A 25,453-nucleotide genomic window follows, 5' to 3' on the forward strand; every position below is an offset into this window, starting at 1 on the left:
CATGCAGGAGGCAACCAGTCAGTGTGTTTCTCTCATATCGATATTTCTCTGTGTCTTTCACTCTCTCTAAAAATCAATGGAAAAATATCCTTGCGTGAGGATTAATACAAAACCAAAAACATAGAACTCTGGGGATTCAGTTAGAAATCAAGGGTCCACAATGTACAGTTGCTGCTTATTTTTATAAATCAAGATTTATTGGAACAGCCATACCCATTCATTTATGTATTGTCTACGGCTGCTTTTGCATTATAACAGCAGAGTGAGTGGTTGTAAGAGAGATCTGAAAAGCCTAAGCTATTTATTATCTGGACCTTTACAGAAAAAGTTAGATGATCTATGCTAAGCACTTAGCACAGTGCTTGGTACATAGGTTGGACAATAAATGTTAACTACTACTACTGTAGGAGTTATGATTTTTTATTACTGTTATTATAAAAAAGACAGTGTGTAGTTGCTTAAAGAGATTTATGACTTTTTATAATTATTACTGCTCTATGCCTGTTTATATCACAAAATTAGAAGTGTTTTTTTGTTTTTTATACTGTGCATTCTATCATAATTTGACCTCATAAGTAACCGACTGATTACTTGTCAAGGAAGCTGTGTTTAAACAACTGCTTTGCTAGAAGTAGACACAGGCTGGCTGTCCTGGGGGCCCATCTGCATTCCTAACACGGGCACTACCTCCTGGTACTGTTTGAATAAGTAAATGTATGTTGATGCTTAAATGTTTTAAGATACCTTTTAACATGTTTTTAATGTCCTAAACTTTATACATTGTCATGATAACCAATTTTTTCATATATTCCAGGGAATAATAAATCACAAAGGGAGGAGCTGGACTCTATTCTCTTTCTTTTTGAAGTAAGTGTTTGTTAATTCATTTAGCTTTTAAGATTCTTGTAGAAAATATGTTATTTTAGATCTTCAGTTTCACTTGAAGACAAAATAGTTGGACATGTATCCCCTCCCTCCCTCCTTCCCTCTCTCCCTCACCACCCTTCCTTCCTCCCTCCCTCCCTTCCTTCCACTTTTACAAACAATGCTGCAAAGAATGTTCTTGTGATTTTTTTTTTCTCTTTGCAAACATGTGGGAGGATTTTTCTGTGCGGGTATCTATTCATGAAATTATTAGATGTAAATGTATGCACATTTTAAATACTGATATTGCCAAATTGCTTTTTATTTATTTATTTTCATTTTTCCCCCATTTTTTTATTTTTTATTTTTTTAATTAAATTATTATCTGTGTACATATTTTAACATTACCCCCCCCCCCCCATACATACCCTCCCTCCCCAGAGTTTTGTGTCCATTGGTTGTACTTATAGGCATGTATACAAGTCCTTCGGTTGATCTCTTATCTCCCCCAGATCTCCCTACCCTCCCGGCCGTAATTTGACAGTCTGCTTGTTGCTTTACTGTCTTTATAGCCAAATTGCTTTTTAAAAAGGTCATATAGACTTATATGTAAACATATATGTAAGTCTTATTTAAATTTTCTAACAAACACTGGAGATGATTTGTCTTTTTTATATGTGCAAATTGACATGTAAAAACACATTGTTTTTAACATATGTTTTCCTGACTACTAGTGAGGTAGCAATCTTTGTATGCGTCTCTGTGCCCATGTGTGTCCATCATATATCCTCTTCAAAGTTGAAGCAGCATTTGGGTTTGATTTTTGATCTCACATGCTTTTTTGTTCAAATGTATTAGACAAGCAGCCAGATTATTGATACGTACCTTGAGAACTATACCAGAACCAAATTATACCACATTATAGGTTCTGCAAGTTAATTGTTGATTATCTAGACGTTATTCAGGATTTGAAGGTACTTGTGCTTAGGTTAGTGTGTGTTTGCTGCAGAGCTGGCTGGAGAGGGAGGCCAGTGGAGGAAGGCTCTCCATGGACTCTCTAGGTTTGTGGAATAAAACAGATATGGAAATTTCCAGCCTAGGACTTAGCTCATGGCTGTTGCTCAAAAACTGTAGTTTCCCTTTCTCTCCTTTAAGGGCTGTACTCATTCCTCAGAATAACAGACATTCATTCACCTCATATTTGGTGGTTATTGTATTTCCTGTGGCAACCCTTCTATGAATGAAACCTGTGCAGAGTTGTAAGATGTACAAGGCAGTTCATCTGGGGTGGCAGCTCCAACTTTATTTTAAAGTTGCTCCGTTTATATTATTCCTTCTACAGCTTAAAATATGTATCTACTGACCACCATTTGTTTAATTAATATAAATTATTTTATTTATGTAATAGCTGATGCATTTACTAAAGAATTTATAACATGCACCTTTGAAACATAATGATCAAGCCCATACTTTTGAGCCTCTCTCCTCCCCCAGTTTACGAACTGGAAACTACATAGATGCTTTTCCTTGACCCCATCCTTTCTCTCCCCTAAAGGCAACCATTCCCATGCATTTTTTCATTCCCTTTCTTTTTAAAGAATGATTTTTCCACAAGAATTTGTATCCCTAAACAATGCATCGTGTAGTTATGTTTGATTTTGAGTGTGATAAAATGGTCTCATATGGTACACAATCATCTTTAGCTTGCCTTTTACTTTCAACATTATTTCTAAGATGTTAGAAAGAAGGCAAGCCCCCAAACCAGGGGTCCTGGCAGAACACAAAGGATACTTGGGAGGCAGACAGCAAGGCAGATATCCTTACTCCTGCAGGAGGGTGTGCAACCAACACAGGGTTTGGTAGACACGCACACTGACCGGGCAGTCCCCTTGGGGGAGTTTTATTTCTGACTCACACCATCTGTCTCTCACTCTTTATTGGTTAGAGTTTAGGCTCACATTCTTGTGCAGTTGGCTAATATAAAGGCTGTTTCAAAATGGCAGCTGCCTAAACTCTCTTCTTTGACAGAAAGTTTATTCTCACAAAGATTTATCCATGTTTCTGAATTTAGTTCTAGTTCATTCATTCCATTCCCACTGGATTAAGTGAATATATAGGATTATTTAATTCCAACATTTTGTCTATAGATTTTTTGTTTTGTTTTCTTGGTAGATAGAATGTCAGTGAATAATGACCAGCTTGCTGGTTTGTCTTACTGCACTGGCTCTGTAGTACATTGGTAAATAGACATTCTGTTTCTGATTTAAAGAGAGTTTACATCTCTCTTTAAATGATGTAATGTTTACATTACATCATTAAGAATAATGTTTTCTGTACATTTTTGGTTAGGTACTTTGTCAGGTTAAGGATATTTGTTTCTATTCCTAGTTTGGTAAGATTTATAAAAAATCATAGATGGGTTTTGAAGTTTTGAATATTTTTTTCTGCATTGTTGTGATAACATGATGATTCTTTATAAATATTAATGTGATGAATGTAGTTCAGAATTTTTGGGAGACTAATATTGTGTTTGCATTTTTAAATCTATGTTCACAACTGAGGTGGATTTAAACTTTCCCTTCCTCATGCTGTTTATGAATGATCCTGTGGTAAAGGTTATAGAACCTGTTGTGAAGCATTTCTTCTTGTTTTTAAATCCTCACCCAAGGGTATTTTTTCCATTGATTTCTAGAGAGAGAGAGTGGGAGGGAGGGAGGGGAAACTGAGAGAGAAAGAAAGATAGAGAGAGACAGAGTCAGAGAGAGAGAAAGAAACATCACTCAGACAGACACATTGATTGGTTGCCTCCCACACATGCCCCAGTCAGGGTGGTGATTAACCTGAAACCTAGGTGCATACCTTTGGCTAGGAATTGAACTTATGACTTTTGATGCATGGGGATTGGGGAGCTCCTCCCAGGATGCTCTAACCACTGAGCACCGGTAAGGGCCATTTCTGTTTCTGGAGTGTTTTTAGCCTTTTCTAATAAAAGCCATTTGAAAATCGTGTGCTTTTTTATTGTTTTAATGGAAATATATATATAAAACCTTTTTAAAAAATATATTTTATTGATTTTTTACAGAGAGGAAGGGAGAGAGATAGAGAGCTAGAAATGTCGATGAGAGAGAAACATCGACCAGCTGCCTCTTGCACACCCCCCACCGGGGATGTGCCCGCAACCAATGTACATGCCCCTGACTGGAATCGAACCTGGGACCTTTCAGTCTGCAGACCGACGCTCTACCACTGAGCCAAACCGGTTTTGGCTATATATATATATATATTAAATATATTTTATTGATTTCTTACAGAGAGGAAGGGAGAGGGACAGAGAGTCAGAAACATTGATGAGAGAGAAACATCGGTCAGCTGCCTCCTGCACACCTCCTTCTGGGGATGTGCCCGCAACCAAGATAAATGCCCTTGACTGGAATCGAACCTGGGACCTTTCAATCCGTAGGCCGACGCTCTATCCACTGAGCCAAACCAGTTTCGGTTTAATGGAAATATTTTAACCACTCATTTAATTTCTTTAATAGTTTTAGGATTATTTTAGTATTCTAGTTTTTTATTTGATAAATAACGTTTTTTTCTAAGAATTTGTTCTTAGAATCAGGTTTGATAAATTATATTTTTCTAAGAATTTGTTCTTATCATCGAAGTTTTCAGTTATTTGCCATGACCTTTTTTTAGGGGCCATAATCTCTTCAGTTTTATCTACTCTAGATTAATCTTCAATGTCTTCAAACAGTTGTTATTGACAGTAGACACATTATGACTAGTAGTAGTCTAAGTGGTAGTACTAGTAAAAGTACACTGAGTTGCCAGATTATTATGATCTCTGAATGCATAATAATCTGGCCACTCAGAGTGTGTGTGTGTGTGTGTGTGTGTGTGTGTGTGTCTTAGAGGCCTGGTGCATGAATTTGTGCATGGGTGGGGTCTGGCCAGCCTTGCCAGGGGGAGGGGACATGGGTGGTTGGCCGGCCTGCCTGCTGGTCAAACTCCTGGTTGAGGGGACAATTTGCATATTAGCCTTTTATTATAAAGGATATACACTGTGTGGCCAGATTATTATGCGTTCAGAGATCATAATAATCTGATAACTCAGTATATTTGTGTTACACTTGACAGGTGTAATTTTATTATATTTGTCTAGTTGACATTATAAGTTTTAAACTCTGCTCTCAGTTCAGTTGTTCCTATAAATGCCTTTTATGTCTGGCTTCTCTTACAATATTTTTCTTAATCTTTGGTGTTTTGCAGTTTTACCACAAAATATCTTGATGAAAATTTCTTATTTTGCTTGGTACATATGTGCTTCCTGTATTTCTGAATTTAAATCTTTTGTAATTTCTGTAAAATTCTCAGCTACTGTATTCTCAAGTATTAATTCTTTTCTATTTTTCCTGGCCACATTTCTTAGGATTCTGATTTAAACTTCTTGATCTGTCTTCTATGTCTCTTAAGCTTGCTTTTATCCTCTCTTCTCTCTATTTCCTGGTCTTGAATTCTGGGTAATTTGTAACTCTCTTCATTTGGGTCTAATCTGCTGCTTAACCATTCTATTGAGCTTTGAATTTCAGTGATTCTTTCTCCCATTTTAACTTCTTTTGGTTTGGAATTTATATGTGGCTGGTTGCTTTTGATAGTCTCTTGATCCTTGTTCACTTTCAGAAATCTTTTATTTTCTTAAACATTTAACATGCAAAATTTTGTAGTCTGTATCTAATTATTCTAATACCTGAAATTGTCTACATTTGTTGCTTATTTCTGCTGTCTCTCACAGTGGCTTTTTTTTTTTTTCTGAATGTTTTGAGATGTGATTTTGAGGTCAGATTTAATAAAATATAGATATAATCTGTTTTAATACTCCCCCCCCCCCCCCCGGAGGGTTTTGTCTTTGCTTTTGCCAGAAGTATGGGAGTGCTGTTGATTGGGATCACTATTGCTCCATTTAATGGCATCTCAGGTTCAGCTTCTCAAACTTCCCATTTGGTGGGAACTGGGATCTGGAGGGCACAGACATCTATGGATACTACTGTGGAATTTTATTAGCTCCGGTACCATGCAGTGTTTTTCTTGAGCTTGTTGCTTACAGATCAGGTTTTGGTTCACTTTCCTTCTGCCACCTTTCTTCTTCCCTTCTACTTTCTCTCCTACTATTTTTTAAGATAGTTTCCCTATGTCCTTCACAATCTAGAAATGTTTTGAGAATTGCACTTGCTGTCACTGATCTCAGGTCTAGTTGTTCTCCAACATAGCCATCAGAGACCCTCTGTTCCCACAGAGGAAGTTTCAATACCTTTTTCTCATGTCCAAAAATTCTAGATTAGGGAGGGTGTTACTGCAGATCCATTACCAGCTACAGAGGATTAGTTGCTTATATAATAGAACAAACATATTATCAAAGCTCATAAAATTCTCATTTTGCCTAGTAAATGGGAGTGAACAATGAACCTGCATTATTTTTGTTTATTCTCATATTCTCTCTCTGTCTCTGGTTTTAGAATGTAATTTTGAATAGTTAATGCTGAAAATTAAGTAACGTCATTGATATTTTCTATAAGTTAGTGCTGTGTAAAGAGATGGTTTATGAGGATTTGGAGGTAAATACTTATCAAGGTGTGCATAATTGGGAAAATCTTTCTGTTAAATCACAGAATGGATACTGTATAAAGATACTTATAAAAGTAAGAAATGGATTGGAAGAAAGCATAAAGTTAAGAAGGTATTACCAATGTAAAAAACATCCAAACTTGTAGACAATTTTTGTGAGTTTATTTGAGCCAAAGTGATGATAATTTCTGGGAAGTAAAACCTCAGTGGATTGAGATAATGCTCCAGAGAATGGCAGTTATGCATCTTATCTTATAAATAACAATCAAAAGAGAAGGCTTAAATGGGCTACATGAAATCCATTGGTGAGAGATTAGGGAGGCAGGAGAAGGAAAAGGAGTGGGGGGAACGCCTGGGGTTGGATGAAAAATGAAATGGTAGACACATACTTTTTTTTTACCCAGGTGAATACAGGTTAGTTAACAATTAACAATTAACACAATAACAATAACAATAATAATAACAATAACAATGAGGAGACTTAGTACCTGTGCTTTGAGGGGATGGGGTGGCCAGGACAGTCTAAGGTATGTTATGACAGATGCAAAAAGACAATAGACATGTTCCATGAAGGGAAAGATTACTTAGGACATGACTGCCTGCCATGAACTGCTTTGAGTTAACAAGTTTTAATTTTAGACCATCTTATGTGGTTACTTTAGCTCTCTGAGTGTGTAAGGCCACTGTGCAGGCCTTCCCTGAGCTTGTCAGGTTAGCCTGTGGCCCCTTTTCATCCACAGCATGAAAGAGGAGCATGTAAGGATACCTGCTGTCTGCCTTTTTAAGTCAGGGGCAATCTGGAGGGGAAACTTTGAAAAAGGAAACAGTAGTTTTTCGGTGTGGGAGATACTGGAGACATTGCAGTGCTCTGATAAAGACAGTGATGTGCAATCAAGGCTGCCAGACCAGTTCAAGTTGCAGTTTCAGGCAGTGAGCAGACCTTTCTGTTGCCTTTGTCTCCAGTGGGAGCATTCGTACCCCTTGGGAGTTGACCTCCAGCCACCTTTGCTCCTGGCTTCAAATCTGTATATCGTTTAATGTTTCTGTTGTAGCTGGTACGTGGAGATGTTAGTCACATTTTTTTATTGAGATTATGACTAATTTTACTCTTTTTTTGAAAATATTTTATCTGTCATTGCTATGTGTTCCAAATGGGAGTGTGGGACTCCATAAAATGAATTTACGTTGTGTCCCAATTATGCCCCAATTAATTGATTATCTATCTAGACTTAGTTGGACAAACACAGGTGACCAGGAGTCAGCAATAACGGCCTATCCCCTGGTACTTCAATGCCTAGACAGCTGAGCCGAACCAGAACACATGACACACACGACAGAATTAGTATGAAATCACACAGGGTTTATTTACCTATTCCTAGTGGGTCCTAGGCTCCAGCAAAGGCTACCCGGCGATGCACACTGAAGGACAGACAACGAAGATGGAGACAGACAGGCAGCTGCAGTTGGTTCAGGCTCACACAGCAGAGCAATCAGGGGCTTGTCTCTTGGAGTGACATGGAGTCCTCCTCTATCAGGCAGGAGACCACAACTGAAGCTGGTCCTGGGGTTATATAGACCGCAGTAAACAACTTGTGTGCCTTATGCTGGGAGCAGGGTGTTTACACTTTAAGGGCGCAGAGCTTTTATATCAAGATATTGGGGTGTTCATTAATTTTGAAAGTTACAGAGTACTGGGGGTTTCCATACAGCAAACATTTCACACAATAATTATTTCATACATTAGAGGGGTTATATTATTATAACACATTGTCATCTTGACTAGAATGTAAATGTTTTACATGGGCCATCTTGTTTAACCCCTTCCATCTTAAATAGATTCTATTCTTTCTTGCCAGTTTTTATGGATAGAAGAATGGGACCTTTGCCTTTTGAAGTGACTTGTCCAACATTGTACCAGTATCAAGTGCTACAAAGAGATAGAACCTCTGTCCAACTCTAGAGCCTATTTCTTTAATTTACTATTGAAACTGCATGGACAACGAATGGGTCCATGCTGCCTGTCACTACTCGAGCCAATTCAGCAAAGAGAGGGTTGAATTATATATGAGCGTTTATTCTAATACTGCCAGAGTTATGGGAGAGCAGTAGGTCATCCATGAAAATCTGCACTGCAACCCCCCATAGGCCAGCTGTTTATATCGGGTAGGACAAAGATTACATAGGGAAGTAGGGATTGAAGGCATGGGGAAGGGCAATAGGGGCTAAGGTAGGACTCCATTATTTGGGCAACAAGATTGTTAATCTGTCCCTGTTAATAGGCAATTCTTGAATGAGAATGGACCGTATTCCAAGGTTAACTGCCAGGTCCAAGGTTGACTCCCAGGTACCAGAGAGACGGGGGAGGGTGGAGTACAACTCCCAGCCAGGTTAGAATGTCCTTTCTTTAATCACAACAAGGTAATCACAGTTAACAGAGTATGATTAATATTTATAACTAGTGGCCTGGTGCACGAAATTCGTGCACTCAGGTCCCTCAGCCCAGCCTGTACCCTCTCCTAGTCTGGGAGCCCTCGGGGATGTCCATCCGTCAGAAATTCTTAGCGCTGCGGAGGCTGAAGAGGTTCCTGCCACTGCTGCTGCACTTGTCAGCCATGAACCCAGCTTCTGGCTGAGCAGTGCTCCCCCTGTGGGAGCACACTGACCAGCAGGGGGCAGCTCCTGCATTGAGCATCTGTCCCCGGTGGTCAGTGTGCATCATAACTACCAGTCGTTCTGCCTTTCATTCGATTTGCATATTAACCTTTTATTATCTACACTAATAAAAGAGAAACATGCAAATTGCCTATACCTCCACTACACCCACAAGATACGCCCACCAGCTAATCAGGAGTGAGTATGCAAATTAACCTAATCAAGATAGCTGTGACCACAGCAATGGAGGAAGCCAAACTTCCTGCCCACTCTGGCCGGTCCTGGCCTCTGCTCAAGGCTTACAAAATTTCAATTATAGAAGATAAATAAATCCCAGATACCAGGGCCTCTGCTTGGGTTGCTGGGGGGCATGGCCGGCCTGAAAACCATCACAGGCCCCTCGCCCAGGCTGCTCCACGCCCCAAGGGAACCCCACCCTGATCCGGGACACCCTTCAGGGCAAACCAGCTGGCTCCCACCTATGTACCAGGCCTCCAAACTAATAAAAGAATAATATGCAAATTGACTGTAACTCCAACACACAAGATGGCTGCCCTCATGTAGACACAAGATGGTCGCCACAAGATGGCTGGCAGGGAAGGGCAGTTGTGGGCGATCAAGCCAGCAGGGGAGGGCAGTTGGGAGGGACCAGGACTTTAAGAGAGGGCAGTTGGAGGTGATCAAGCCTGCAGGGGAAGGCAGTTAAAGGTGACCAGGCCGGCAGAGGAGGGAAGTTGGGGGCAACCAAGCCTGCAGGGAAGGGCAATTGGGGGGGACCCAGCCTGCAGGAGAGAGCAGTTGGGGGGAAAGGGGGTACCAGGCCTGTGGGGGAGGGCAGTTGGGGGGAACCAGGCCTGCATAGGAGGGTAGTTAGGGGTGATCAGGCCTTCAGGGGAAGGCAGTTAGGGGTGACCAGTCCTGCAGGGGAGGGCAAGGGGCAATCAAGCTAACAGAGGAGCAGTGAGGCATCAATTAGGCTGGCAGGGGAATGGTTAGGGGGTGATCAGGCTGGCAGGCAGAAGTGGTTAGGGGCAATCAGGCAGGCAGGCAGGCGAGCAGTTGGGAACCAGCAGTCCTGGATTGTGAGATTGGCCCGATCCCAGTAGGGGTCCCAGATTGGAGAGGATGCAGGCTAGGCTGAGGGACACTCCCCCTTCCCTGTGCACAAATTTCATGCACTGGGCTTCTAGTATAGGATAACTATAACTAGTCCCCAGTATTCTATTTTTGCTCCTAACAATTCCATGATGCCTATCACTTAGGAGTCTTGATATTCTCCTGCTTCTCAAGGCCATCTACACCAACACATACCTATTCTTTATTATACACATTCATTGATTACCTACTATGGGTCAGTCACAATTCTAGGTGCTGGAATGATGACAGTGGGCAAGACAGAACCCCCTGCTCTCATTGAGTATATGTTAAATTTCCTGGTAAACTTAAGAGTCCACTTATAAGAATGGACATATGTTAGAGTTCTAGTAATAACCTTTTGAGTCACAGAAAATTCTGAATGTGGTCCTTGAGGTGGTTACCTGCATAGGGGAAAGGGAAATTGGTGTAGAAATGTTAGGCACCTGGTGAATGGGCTTTAAGTTCAAATAATTCACTTGACTTTGAGAACTTTCTGGATTCTGCAGATGAGGGGTTATTTTCATAGTACATGAATTTGTTGTAACCAGGTTTGGTAAGACACACAGACACGAAAATGGTTGGTGTGAAGCAAGAAGTGTTTATGCTACTCACAGTTCCCTAGTAGCAGGAAGCATGCCATGCCCTGTTAGGGCTGTACAGAGAAGCACCATGGTAGAGTAGGCAGATGGGAACTGAGGTTAGGAGCCTTTATTGTGTTTTTCTTTTTTCAGGAAAGAATGGGCAAGGTAAGGCAAGCAAGCTAATAAGCAGGCTTTGGATGGGATAATTTGAATAATTTTGGTGGGCGCTAGGTTGTAGGATGATCCCTAGTTGTCCAGTCTTTGGTCCTTAGGTGATGTAGGCAGGGAATAGAGTCCCAGACTGTGAGAGCCCATAGAAGGAGATGGGTGTAGATTTGGGATTGGTTGCTTGGTTGCTTGGTTGGTTGGAATATGCTGGCAGGTACTATCTCTAGGAATTAACTAACAAAGGAGGGGCAGTCTTTCCTAGGTCAGCAAGGCCCCAGAATGTCAGAACATCAATAATACTGCCAGGCTGGATGTGGCTCCGAGGTTGAGCCTTGACCTGGTCAGGCCATATGCCTGGGTTGTGGGCTGGGTCCCCGGTGGGGGATGTGAAGGAGGCAGCCTATTGATAATTCTCTCATCATCTTTCTAACTCTCCCACTTCCTTCCTCTCTGAAATAAATAAAAATATAGTGTTTTTTTAAGAATACAGAAAATATAGTTATTACAGAAATGTTTCAAACTGCTATAGTATGTGCCATCCCCCTTTAGTAGAGAAATGGAGTCATTTGGAGTTCTTTGTAAATGGGTTAAGAAAACTTCTAGACTGTGATAGTGAGGCATTTCCTTAGCGCCCCCCCCCCCCAATTAAAATACAATATACATTGATAAAGGAAAAGATTTAACTTTAAAATTTATACATGTTCTGGCCTCAGAATGCTACTCATTCCTCTGTTTTTCAAATATCACAATCAGAAATCACAACATACAGGACATTTGATTTTTAGATTCCTAATTTTTAAATTTATTCAAATTACCCCTTCAAATTAAATAAACACTGCTTTTTTCCTTCCTAGGGACCTGAACTTGTTCTTATAATCTGTAAAGTGTGGCCCAGTCTGGTTGGAAACCTAGAGTCCCCTCTGGGGTCCCCGTGCAGCTCTTGTTCCCGTTTTGTTGTTGGTGTTGCTCTGTGGGAGTGCTCTGTCACACACAACGTGCTACTTTGCTTATTGCCCCTTTACCTCCTTTTGCATAGTTTCACTTCTGCCTCTTGGTTTATGCAATTCTTTTTCCAGGGACTGCCCTTTGCTTTCCTCCTCAGCTGGCCCATTCCCCCAATTTCTTCTGGCAACTCCTGCTAGAGCTGCCCATTCTTTTCTGTGAACACGTATGATATACCCCTGCTTGTTACGATTTGATTATAGCTGGATGTTCTTAGTTTTCCCTTAAGATGGCTATGTCTTAGCCTCCTAATGAGACTATACAGTTCCTGAGGCCAGCAACCATTACTTATAATCTTTTGTATGCCTCACAGAGATTTGCACCTATTAATATTTATTGTTGTATTAAATTCTCAACTTATATTCAATGCAGTTATTTGGTATTTTTGTGTTAAAAACATTTTCTTTTTTACCTAAAATTCTCTGGGTAAAAGAGATAGGAAAAAAAGGTAGAAATGTAGCTAGGTTTAGATCAGGTTTTGACACGAACAAGCTTCATGGCTTTAAGATACTGTTATCAGCCTGGCTGGTGTGGCTCAGTGGTTGAGGTTACTCACTGGTTTGGGTTGCAGGCTCTATCCCCAGTAGGGGATGTTTGGGAAACAGCCAAAGTTTCTCTCTCATCTTTGTTTCTATCTCTCTATGCTTCTCCTTTTCTCTTTCTAAAAGTCAATAAAAATAAAATTTTTTAAAATACTTTATCCGAGAAATGCGTAGATGGTCTTTTTCTGTTGCTAGTGGGAGTTTGTTATCACTGAGGCCCCCACAGAAGGATGAGATTACATCCCTGTGTTTCCAAAGTCCCATTTCCCTTCATCCAGTCCTGGAAGAGGTACAGCTAGGGACTCAACAAAGCTAGAAGCAAAGCCAGTGTTTCCATTCCTGGAGCTGGGTCCGGCACAGCATTAGTCTAGTCACAGCCCATTAGTCCACTGTGTGTGGAGTCCATATGGCCTATGGAGCATAGAGCCAGCCCTGCAGTGCAGGAACAAAGATCACCAGCTCCTCTGTTTAGGAGTTTAAGTATCTCAGATCTTCCTGTACTTGCAGTGGCCTGTGTGCTCTGGCCAGTGACATGTTCTCAGGTGTTACTGAAAGCAGGTACCTTCCCACATCACCTTGACCTTACTGGGCTTGTGTCTATTCTTCCTTTGTCCAGTCCCTTCCCCCAGGATCTGTGAGGAGCAGATCTCTAGAGTGTTAAACTGCAGCTTCCTGGCAAAGCTACACAAATGGCATGTCCATAATATTTGACCCTCCCCTTTACTGCTTTCCTGTTATTTATAACTAGAGGCCCACTGAGGGGGGGGGGGTCCCCTTAGCTCAGCCTGCACCTTCTCCAATCTGGGACCCCCTCGAACGTCCCTCTCACAATCTGAGACCACTGACTCCTAACCACTCACCTGCCTGCCTGCATGATCACCCCTCACTGCCCCCATTTGCTGGCCTGGTCACCCCCACTCCCCGCTGCTGGCCTAGTTGCCCCATACAGCCTGCTGTTCAGTCATTTGGACATTCCTCACTAACCTCCCTGCTGGCCTTGTTGCCCCTCGAAGCCTATTGTTGGGTTGTTACTGTGAGGGCATCCTGACCAATTTGCATATTGTCCTTTTATTAGTATAGACTAGTTAATTACAATGGTATCAGTACTTAGTGGCTCTTTTACCTTGGCTTCCATGTACATAAAGTGAGGGATGGGACTAGATGAACTCTAGGGTCTCTTCCAGCTCTCTCCACTTAGGATACTTCACATGTAGCTTTGTTTGAAGTCTTCAAAACAAGAAGTTCACAAGGGAAGTCATTTTTAGCTTGAAATTTAGTTTTATGCTTTCATTTAGTTTTCAATATTAAGCTGATTTGACTCTGATTAGCCTTTGCATATCTAAACATCTCAGTGGGTTTTTCCTCTAGAGCAACTCTGTTTAATAAAACTTTCTGTGATGCTGGGAATATTCTATATCTGCTCTGCTAAAGCATTCAAACATGTTAAGAATTTTTGTGAGTTTATTTGAGCCAAACAGTCGACAATTGCCAGGAAGCAGAATCTCAATGGATCGGGATAATGCTCCAGAGAATGGCTGTTTTTCATTTATTTTTAATCTTTGCAATCAAAGGAGGAGATATTGGTGGGTTACGTGAAATCCATTAGTGATAGATTAGAGAGGCAGGAGAAAACAAGTGGGAAACCTCTGGGACTGGATAAAAAGTAAAATGAAAGATACGTTACTTAGGTGGGTGCAGGATAGTTAACAGTCAACAATTAACATGATAACAATAGCAATGAAGGGATTTGTGGTATCTCCCCTGGTGCCCAGGAAATTGGTTGTGCCCTGGAGGGTCCAGAAAAAGGAAAGTTACAAGTTACCCTGATATTTCAATGATATGTTATTGTAGATGCAAAAAGACAATTAAGTTCAGTTAAGATATAGATTGACCTTGTCACAGTGAAGATACTGGCCTAGGGTTTAACTACCCACCATAACTGCTTTTAGTTAAAGTTTAATTTCAGACCATCCTTTGTGGTGACTTCAGGTCTCTGGGTTTGCAAGACCGCCATGTAGGCCTTCCTGAGCTTGTCAGGCCAGCATGTGGCCCCTCTCGTCCACAGTTCTATCCAGTTAGGTAACCACTAGCCATATGGGCTGTTTAGTGCTTGAAATGTGGCTGGTCTGAGTGACTTACATTCTAATTTTAAGTAACTTAATTTAAATTTCTGTTGCAAGTGGCTGCTGATTAGGTAGAGAAGCTCTATAGTCTCCCAACAGAGCCTCGTTATCTCATTTGAAAGACTCCTCTTTGTTAAACACTGGTTAATCCTCAGGGCAGGGGACTTAAGGTTTAGTGTTTTACAGAAATGGTTTCCCTGGGCTTCTCAGGCATTGTTACCACAGTGTCCTTAGCATTTATTTATAATCATAGGTTGGGAACACATGACTTTAAAGTGGCCTTTTGTACACACAAAATTGAAAAGCCACACACAATTTTATTTTACTCTTTTCATGTTTATTTTAAGACTAGAGGCCTGGTGCACGAAATTCATATACTCGGGGTGGGGGTGGGGAGAGGGGAAGGTCCCTCAGCTCAGCCTGCACCCTCTCACAGTCCAGGAGCCCTTGGAGGTGTCCCTTAGAGCCTGGTTTCTGGCTGAGTGGCATTCTCCCTATGGGAACGCACTGACAGCCAGAGGGCAGCTCCTGAATTGAGCATCTGCTCCCTGGTGGTCAGTGAACATCATAGAGACCAGTTGTTCCGCTGTTCCATTTGCATGTTAGCCTTTTATTATATAGGATGACAATAATATTTTAAATAATGGACAAATTACAGCATAGTTTATCTCCCTACCACATTTTCCACCTTCTCTCAACCTTCACCCTCACCCCCAAGATAAAGAAAATACTTTTGGTGTCATTTCAGGGTGATGCCCACTGTTTCTCCTTTACCCCTTTTTTGGTGGGTGAGATCGGGCAGGAGAAACATGGACATAAGAGGTGAACAACAGTAGGTGAGATGCCCAGAGAGCAGAGGATATGTGGGCTGCTTCAGGGGTAGACAGTGGAAGGGGCATAATACTGTGGTCCGTAGTTTTTGTTTTCCTTTACTATTGAAGATGACAGTTTGGTTGTCTGAAATGTACTGTAGGCTTGTGAATTTTGTCCCCAGCCCCCCTTCCCCCCCTCCCCTCCCTCCCCCCCCTGCCGTGTGGAGGTGGAGGTAATGCTGGATTGGAGCAGGACTCCTGTGTGTAGAGTCTTGCTGGGTGCAGTTATATTTGGGAGTCATGATTAACCTGCAGTGAATGCAAGGCTGGCATGGAATTTCTGTCTTATTTTAATGAAATTCAGCACTTGGTCTCTTGTTCTTCATTGTTACAAGCGAGCATATAGATAGCTGGTTTAGCCTCTGATTCTTTTTTTCAAAATATGGGGAAAGGACTTTTAATAGCTTTCCTGAATATAACACACTTGGATCCAGTGCAGTGCCTGGAGTATTGCAAAAGGGGAAACAAATAGCTGATTTTCATTCCATACAATTGGTTTTTATATGCCCTACTGTAATTTGAATATTGATTTTTATTTCACATATAAATGCATATATTTATAACTTTTTACATTTAATAGCATCACTCTACCTCAGATGTTAATAATGAAGAATTGCCTGAAGAAAAAGTAGAATTATGAATATAATAGTAATCCAAATAATTGTGAGATGTTTGCTTCCATTTCTTCTCCAACACCTTCCTCCCCTACCCCCCCCCCTCCCCACACACACACACATTCTCCCTTCTTCTATTGGTGGGACTGCTTATCTTTTATAATCTTTGAAAATGAAAACAACTTAGAATCTCCTGCAGAGGTTCTGTGCAGGTTGAATCATAGGCAAGTTAACTCACTCAAGGCAGATGTCCTTTAAATCAAAATTCTTTTTCTCTCTTAATGCAATGGCCAATACCTCTTCTCATGAGCAAATAACACATAGAAAGACAGCAGAATTTTATTTTGACAATTAACCTTTTCTATGGCTTCTGTTGTTTTTTTTCTATTACTTATTCCAGCCTGTGCAGTGTTCAGAAATATTTCCGTGCTGCTCCCTCCTCCCCACAGACCGGTGAAGGACTTCCTTCCACACATTTCTCACTCTATTGCTTTTTTTCCTTAAAGGAACATTTTACTGTTATTGAGTGGAGGAGGGACAAGAACAAATAACATGAACAGGGAAAACAGATTCTTCATAAATCCTTGGAATTTAAAATCTTATTGAATTCAAATATTTGGAGACTTCAATAGATTTTTTCTTTTTAAAGAATGGTTCCAGTTTGGAATGTATTGTAGTTCCTAGGTCACTGCCATAATTCTCTAAATGTTGGATAGCAACTGAGAAAGGCCAGTGTCAGTTCAGATATCCTGGAGAACATTTAAAAAAAGACAGAGACACCCCTCTCAGCCATCTTCCCTTCCCAAAGCTGCCCCGAGTTCCTTGGCAGGCAGAATCAGTGCCACTGGTTATCATGACCAGAATATTGGGCCACTTTTTTGACAATGGGGCATATTTTAATGTGTTATATGTATTTTAAGTGGTCACAGATGGTCATACTTTTTCTGGCTCTCTTCATAACATTAGTCATACTAAGTTTTTATTACTGTTGAGCTTTTGGTTGGGAACAACTCTAGATGATGAGGAGGGAGAGGAGGAAATAGAGAGAAACATTGATATGAAAGAGTCACATAGATCAGTTGTCTCCGCATGAGCGCCGACCTGGGCTCAGGATCCAACCAGCAGGCCAGGTACTTGCCCTTGACTGGGAATCAAACCCACTACCCTTCAGTGTGTGGCACACTAGCCAGGGTCTGGTGTTCACTTTTGACCATGAAATGTTTGTGAGCTCTGCAAACTGGAAGATAGCAACAAACATAAACATCTAGTCCCTTCTGGAGACACTTTGAATGCATTGTTTGTGGTTAAAATTTGATCATATTATTATAGCACATTCATAATTTTAATTAAATTACAAGTGTATGAGTTGAAAGGAACCATTTTCAATGGAAATTTTATTTTCTAAATTTAATGATCAAGACTATAGTGTTCCTTATGTCTCAAGACTTAGGTGTGAAACTTGGGATTCAACCAATAGGATACACTGAATTACTCAGTCTGCCTTTGGGGAAGGGAAACTGGAGATAAGATGTTTGTGAAAGTCTGAAATTACATGCTTGTGATTATCTGTTGCAGCCCAGGTGCCCTGAGCTTAGAGGCCTGCTGGTCCCTCTCACTTGGCTCATTGGTAACTGACACTCCCCGGAGCAGGTCCTCCGGGAGGCAGCAGTAGCAAGTGTTTCTAAGAAAACCTTTAAGGGCACATGGTGGGAACCGCACCAGGGCTAAATTATATGGAAAATTCACAATAAAACGTGAGTGTGTTGTATTTATTGTTAGAACGACAGACGATCAGTAGAGTGTTTTCCTTTAACTTGATTGGAATTAATGTGTTAACACAACTTGGGCGAGTTGATTTTATATATATAAATTTAGGAAGGAGTTGTATAAATATTTGCTGTGTTATAAATTTTCTATAGCTTTTGTTTTATTTGGATGTGTAGCATGGAGGCTGTTGCAGAGTGACACCTAGTGTTTGATGTGCTTGTGACACTAGACTGGTTGGAAGGGAATAGTCTGGCTTGAAGCCTGCAGGGCCACAGCTGCTCCTGTGGACTTTCACTGAGTGAACTTGGAGGCGTGGCCAGTCCAGAGATGAGTGCAGGACTGTGATACTTCCTAATGGCACTGAAGTGAGCATTTACATCCTTTAAGTTTCTAGGTGGTGGGAACCATGTGGGTACCTCATAGGGGCTTTGTGATTTCTAGTCGTCATTTAACCTAAAAACTCTCTGGAAGTGATTGTGTGTGAGTGTGTGTGTGTGTGTGTGAGAGAGAGAGAGAGAGAGAGAGAGAGAGGGAGAGGGAGAGGGAAAGGGAAAGGGAGAGAGGGAGGGGGAGGGATATATATATATATATATATATATATATATATATATAGAGAGAGAGAGAGAGAGAGAGAGAGAGAGAGAGAGAGAGAGAGAGAGAATGGCACAGAAAAGACAGCCAACTTGTACTGGTACCAGAATTGAAGAGATCTGAAAAATGTAGTTTTTAGCCAGAAAATAGAAGCTTGAAATGAAGAAGAGGATGCAGATTTGGTTGTGACAAATCTCCCATCTAAGATCCTTTTGTAAAAAGTCTCCTCCTGAATCTGTTTCAGTGCTTCATTCAGGGCAAAACAACATATTGTGGATAGAATTACATGCTGTCAATTTGAACATTTGTGAAGGTCTGTGGATGTTCTCTCATTAAAAGTAAAGCAAGAGTCGAGTGTAATTTGGTTTTCTTTAAAAAGAGATTAGACCTTTGCACGATCTTAATTTAAGCAAAGTGAAAAAATAACCTTACAGTCTCTCAAATGCATATGCTTCCAAGATTTTGAATATTGCATTTTTAAGAAATGAATTTATAGGGATGGCATTGGTTCACAAAATCATACAGGTTTCAAGTGTACAGCTCAACATTGCATTTTTTTGTATCTAATAAAAATGGTTTTCTACTTGTATCTGTCTATTTATTTTGATCACTATTGTTAGTGTTTTTCTCTATTCCAAGGTTCTGTACAGCTTATGTAGGTGCTTTTAGATACCTTCATCTGGATATTACCTCGGTCTTTGTTCAGAGCCTCAGTTTCCCCCTACTGGACTATCTGCTAATTAGTCTTTTGGTCTGTGATCTTCTGCTCCTTCTTTCTGCCTTACCTATCCGGAATGCTCTCTGCGCAGTGTAATTCTGACTCCTGGGCCTTTAGCACTCCTTAGCAAGGCTTTCAAAGGCCCTTCCTGACCTGCCTTTCCCTCCCAATCCATCCCTCATCTTCTTTCTTACTTCTGTCCTCTCTGGCAACCTTTTCAAAGGTCCCCAGACAAAGCAGCAGATCTCTCCTCTCTCCACCCCCTCTACTCACACCGCCATACTCCTTAGTTGGACTAAAATGCCCTTCTTGTATATCCTTTAGGATCCAATTCAAGGATGGTCTCCCTTTTTTCTTTTCATACAAATTTAAATTATTCAGAATTAAAATAGCATGATATAGAAAAGTTAATGAAATTTTATTTTTGTATACCGTAATTTTAAAATTATTTATTTTTTTAATTCTTTAAAAATTTTTCATTGCAGCTTCCAATCATTATTTTGTATTAGTTTCAAGTGTTTTTTTTTTTTAACTTTTAAAATTTCTAAAATTAAAAAAAATAAATTATATTTTTTCATTCAATATTTTATATTAGCTTCAGGTGTTTTTATTTTTTATTTCTTTAAAAATATTTTTATTGATTTTTAGAGAGGAAGGGTGAGGGAGAGAAAAGTAGAAACATCAATGATGAGAGAATAATTGATCGGCTGCCTCCTGATCCCATGATCAGGCTGGTTCGCTGGCCCCAGTGGGCGTCATAGCAACTGGTCATTACAGTCATTATGGCTGTTACGGTCACTGGCTTTATATATATATAAAGATGGACTGTATATATATATATATATATATATATATATATATATATATATATATATGGACTGTATTTCCTGTACTAAACTTTACATTCCCATGACTATTTTGTATCTCTGAATTTATACTTCTTCATCCTTTCACCTTTTTTACGCATTCCAACCCCCCTCCTGTGTGGCAAACATAAAAATATTCTCTGTATCTATGAGTCTGTTTCTGGTCTCCTTGTTTGTTTGTTTATTTATTTATTTTTCCTTATTTTAGTTCTATTTTTCTTAAAATTTAAGATTCCAAACAAGTGTTGACATTCAGAGCTCAATGAAAATACCTTGTCCATATCAGGAAGTCAAGTCATTTTTATTAAGAGATGAGTGGACAATTGAAGAATACATTGCTCTTTCCAGAGGTCTACCTGGAAGTGTCCATGGCACTGGGCTCCTACTCACTTGGGTCCTTCTAAAACCAGGCTATTCTTTTAGCACAGGCATGCACAGGATGTTTCTTTTAAATATAACTACTCAGTTCTCATCATAGTTTTCTGAGCATTTGTAACTCAAAAAGTTACTGGACTTCTGTTCTCTTCCTGGTCAACATTTTCTTTACCTAGCATCCTGTGTCATGCAGCTAGTTTCAGGAAAGTTTCTCCCCTTTTCCTCTACTTTGGGATATGTTTTGTTGGTCATTGCTTTAGTGTACCTTATATGAGCTAATATGTAATATTTTTCTCATTATTCATTGTCTTGCCTTTCTAAGTGGAATTGAAATCAAGAGTGAATCTACTGTGGTATATTGCAATCGTTTGGTAATTATTTGAGAAAAACGGTTTCCCATAAAAAATTAATTACAGCCAGTAATTTTCTTTTTTCTTTTTAATCCTCGCCTGAGGATATGCTTTTCGTTGATTCTAGAGAGAGAGGCAATGAGGGGATGGAGAGAGAAAAAATTGATGTGAGAGAGAAACATCCATCAGTTGGCTGACACATGCGCTTGACCAGAGATCAAACCCACAACCCTGGAATGTGGTCTTATCAGGAATCGAACTCATGACCCTTCAGTGCACGGGACAATGATAGCAATTTTAAAGTACACCGTAGCATCTTGTACAAACTCCAGCTTATATTTCACATTATTCCTGGTCATGCAGTAGGTTCTGAAGAAGAAAGAACTATGGATAATCAGTTAAAAGAATGACAGATTCCCTGTTGTGCTGATCAGTTAGTAATACCTAATTTTGATTTCGAGTGTGCTATAATGGATTACCATATAGATGTAGCTGAGCACTGAGCATTAAACAGAGCCATGTGTTTTTCTGAAAAGTAATATTTATTCACACTGTGTGGCTTTCCTGAAATTTTTTTTTATTTTACTCTCCAGTGAAACTATAAGGTGTCAATAGTTTATATGGCATTCACAGTAGTGTAGCTTAGAATATTGGTTGCAGTAGAAATGCCATATTGTATATGCCTCAGTGAAGTAGGCTTCATCTGGGATTTTCTGGGGGACAGACTTAGCATTTAGACACAGATGGTTGTGTGGGTCTTTATTTTTACCAACCTCATAGACTTAGTATATAAAAATGGTCATTGCAAAAAGAAATTTTGGGTGCAAAAAGAAATTTCAGTGTGGATGGTGTTTTGGCCTTTCAGTTCTATAAGATTCTGTCCCTTTAGAAATGTTTTTAGTAGCTCTGGCATTGGGCATAGTGTTTCATACCTGAACATTATTGAGTTTATTTTTAAGTGTTTTTAAAATTCATCCACTTTGTAAGTCTGAAAACTTTTATTCAGAAGTAATGATGGTGATAGGCCTGACAGAACAAGTTAGAGATTATTGTGTCTAACTGAAAGTACCCAAGCATCTAGATACATCAACTTGCTGTATTCTTTATTTTTCTGTATATTAAAAAGACATTTTTTCTTTGTTGCATACTAAGAAAAGAAACCTAAATCATGAAAACAAAGAAATATCTGAAATCTGAAAAGCATGACTTAGTGCCAAATTGGTTTCCTGACTAAAGAACAGTGGGCTATGCCAGGCATTCGTCTAGTCCAAGATAAGATCTGTCCAGACCTCTACAGTAATTTTCTTAGTGTTTTCTATAAGACAGTCTAAAATTAACTGGCAAGATGGGATCAGAAGATGATTCTGGAATGTAGCTGATGTGCCAAGTCCCCTTGGAGGAAAATGCATGAGAAAATAAGATACTGGGTCTATGCTGTATCGTTTGCTCAAGAAGGAGGCTGAAAAGATACAGGAAGGACTCAGTGGACCCAGGCTTCCTTCAGTATGAGGCAACAACCAGCCGATGAGAAGCATTGTCAGTATAGATTGTAACCCTGAAATGGGGTACCCTTCTCTTAGTTCCACGGTCTCTTCCTATAATGAGAATATTCTAATTAAATATATTTCATTGATGTTTTACAGAGAGGAAGGGAGAGAGATAGAGAGCCATAAACGTCGATAGGAGAGAAACATCGACCAGCTGCCTCCTGCACACACTCCACCGGGGATGTGCCCGCAACCAATGTACATGCCCCTGACCGGAATCGAACCTGGGACCTTTCGGTTGCAGACCGACGCTCTACCACTGAGCCAAACCGGTTTCGGCGAGAATATTCTAATTAATCATTCACATATTATTGTGGCAGACATAGAGATGTGCTCCTCACATTCCCCTTTAAAGAAAGACTTTGCTGTAAAGCTGTAAGGAGTGAATTAGTGGCAGCCTCTGTCTGTTTATGCTTCAGCTTTCTATCCATGGTCAGTCACCCTCTTATTATGGTCACCTATAGGGGGAATTAAACTTGGGACAGTAATCTCTTTAAAACATTCAGGAAGCTTGCACAGAGCAAGTAAAAGAAGCTGTTCCCATAGGGGTACAGAATAAAGTACAGTATATATGTTATTACAAGTCATTTTTTTTTCTTTTCTGAAATATATATAGTAATCACTATGGGACTGTCATGAAAAAATATAATTTCATTTGTAGTTTATTTTCTTTTTATGTCTTATGATTTTGTTATTATTATTTTTTTATAGAAAATACTACAGTTTCTACCTGAACGCATTTTCTTTCGGTGGCATTACCAGAGTATAGGTAAGAACAATTAAATATTTTTTAAAAATAATATAAATTTCTTCTTATTGAATTGTCGGTATTTTTTTTTTTTTCTTAAATCATTGACACCATCCAGATAGGTTATAGCAAGAAAAATCAGCAAGGCTATGCTATAGTAGTTAAAACCAAGACAAGACCAACCTGGACTTTGAAGGAAAATATAATATTTTTCTACACTGAAGTGTGGTTGGTAGAAGCATCAGCATACCCAACAGAGAGCTTGTTAAAAAACGCAGAATTTCAGGCCCAGCCAGACCTGCTGAATTGTAGTCTGCGTTTTTAAATCAGAGCCCCAGGGATTCCTGTGCAAAAAAATTTGGAAAAATTGATCTAGAGAATTTTAAAGTAATTTTACATTTTTACTTACAAAAATATCTTGTTCTTCAAGTTTTAATAATTTACTCAAAATTCTTCTGTTTGAATGCTATAGAATGTGGCAGCAAGAGGGAAGTTGAAATAGAGCAAGTTGCCATGACTGCCCTTTATGTCCAACTCTTGACATTGGACATTACATCTCAATCACAGCACAACTGGAGTAATTTGTGATACTGTTTGTGAACTTGACCTTCTGTTTAAAGTCCTTTAGCCCTAGAAGACTGACTGATATTTCCTACAACTTTTCTTTATTACATGACTAGAGGCCTGGTGCATGAAATTTGGGCACTCGGGGGGTGGGGGGAATCCCTCAGCCCGGCCTGCACCCTCTCCCAGTCCAGGAGCCCTGGAGGGATGTCCAACTGCTGCGCTCGCCAGCTGTGAGCTCGGCTTCTGGCTGAGTGACATTTCCCCTGTGGGAGTGCACTGACCACCAATCCTGCATTGAGCGTCTGCCCCTTAGTGGTCAGTGCGCATCATAGCGATCAGTCATTCACCATTCGGTCAATTTGCATATTAGCCTTTCATTAAATAGGATTATATAGGATTATATTTGAGGAGAGCATAGCCTCTCCTCAAGACATGGAACCTGAAAGAACATGGCACATTTAGCATGTATTCTAAAATTCAGAATGTTAATTTTAATTTAGGATTATGTGAAAAATGTGAGTGACTCTTATATAAACAGTTTAAAGTTATCTATAATAATAAAAGTATAATATGCTAATTAGAACAGATAGCCAGATAACCTTCCGGACAACCTTCCGGGTGAAGCTGGCTGCAAGAGCTGAGGCAATCCGTTCGGGCTGCGAGGGCTGAGCCCCTTGAATACATTTCGTGCATTGGGCCTCTAGTTTGCTATAAATGTAAAGAAAGTAAAGTATATATGGCACATACATCTTTTGAACTGAGTGAATAAATTATTAAAGATAAGTGCAGTGGTCTTTAAATCTTTCAAACACACAGAGAAGGTTTTTCTTTAAATTTTAGAAAATTGTTGATAGCATTTCTGCTAATGATGCTTTGACTTTGTATATTTAAATTAAAGTAAAATTAAAAAAAATGTTAAGTATAATATAAAGATTCATCATGGGGATTTGTTATTTTCCATGATATAGCAGGAATTGGTGACAATGAGAAATAACTACATGCAGTATTTTTGTTTATTCTCTGTTAGCTATAATCTTTCAATTTCGTTTGTCATTTATATGAAAACCATAATCGTTTTCTTCAGATAGTGCTTTAAAATGTCTTAAGACTGGTAGCTTCCTCTCAGCATGAATAAATTTATTGAAACTATGTGTGGAAATTAAATTGCTAAATACGTTGTGAAACTTTGTGCATGTACTAGACAGAATGCAGTAGTACTTTACCTCTGCCTAGTACCACATAGCTACTATTAAAATTGCTGGTAAAAGTAGCTTTGATAGCATTTTACCAGGAACACTGATTCCTGGACTGGGATTACAAAGTACTAGGTCTCCTGAGCCATCATAAGAGCAGGTGTTGTTTATCTAGTTTAGGTAGTATGTAGAATAAGCTGGCCCTGTAACATACTCAGAATGAGCCATGTTTCAGAACATGGCTGAAGTTTAACCATTTACATGTAAAGGAATTCTTATAACTGATGATTATATACTTAGTACTTGAATCAAACAGTCTCTTTTCAGATAAGTATCTTTTTTCATGATTTATCAAACTGGGTAGGAATTGGTGTTAGACAGGTCCACACCCCTTTTATGATGATCTTCTAGCTAGATGTGCTTTGGAATGAGAATATTTCAGATTTAGAATGGCACTATGGTGTATTGATGTACAGTGAATATTAACACACTGTTAATGTCTGTATATAACACTCCTAGGGATCTGGGCAGCACCCTGTCACCAAGAGAGTTATTAC

At 39.7% G+C, this 25,453-nt stretch overlaps 1 protein-coding gene across 6 annotated transcripts in view; it reads left to right on the plus strand.

Moving 5' to 3' along the window:
* Window positions 1-25,453, plus strand: part of RALGAPA2 (Ral GTPase activating protein catalytic subunit alpha 2) — a 280,255-nt gene that overhangs the window by 26,043 nt on the left and 228,759 nt on the right. For 5 of the 6 annotated variants that reach the window (XM_084887005.1, XM_084887000.1, XM_084887001.1 and 2 more), the window contains 2 exons: window positions 815-867; window positions 23,100-23,157. In XM_084887005.1, the coding sequence (XP_084743131.1) occupies window positions 815-867; window positions 23,100-23,157 (111 nt within the window). The remainder of the gene's footprint in view (window positions 1-814; window positions 868-23,099; window positions 23,158-25,453) is intronic. The other variant, XM_084887004.1, reaches the window with a different exon arrangement.

The sequence above is a fragment of the Pipistrellus hanaki genome, assembly GCF_964339955.1.
Source record: "Pipistrellus hanaki genome assembly, chromosome: 6".
Classification (NCBI taxonomy): Eukaryota; Metazoa; Chordata; class Mammalia; order Chiroptera; family Vespertilionidae; genus Pipistrellus; species Pipistrellus hanaki.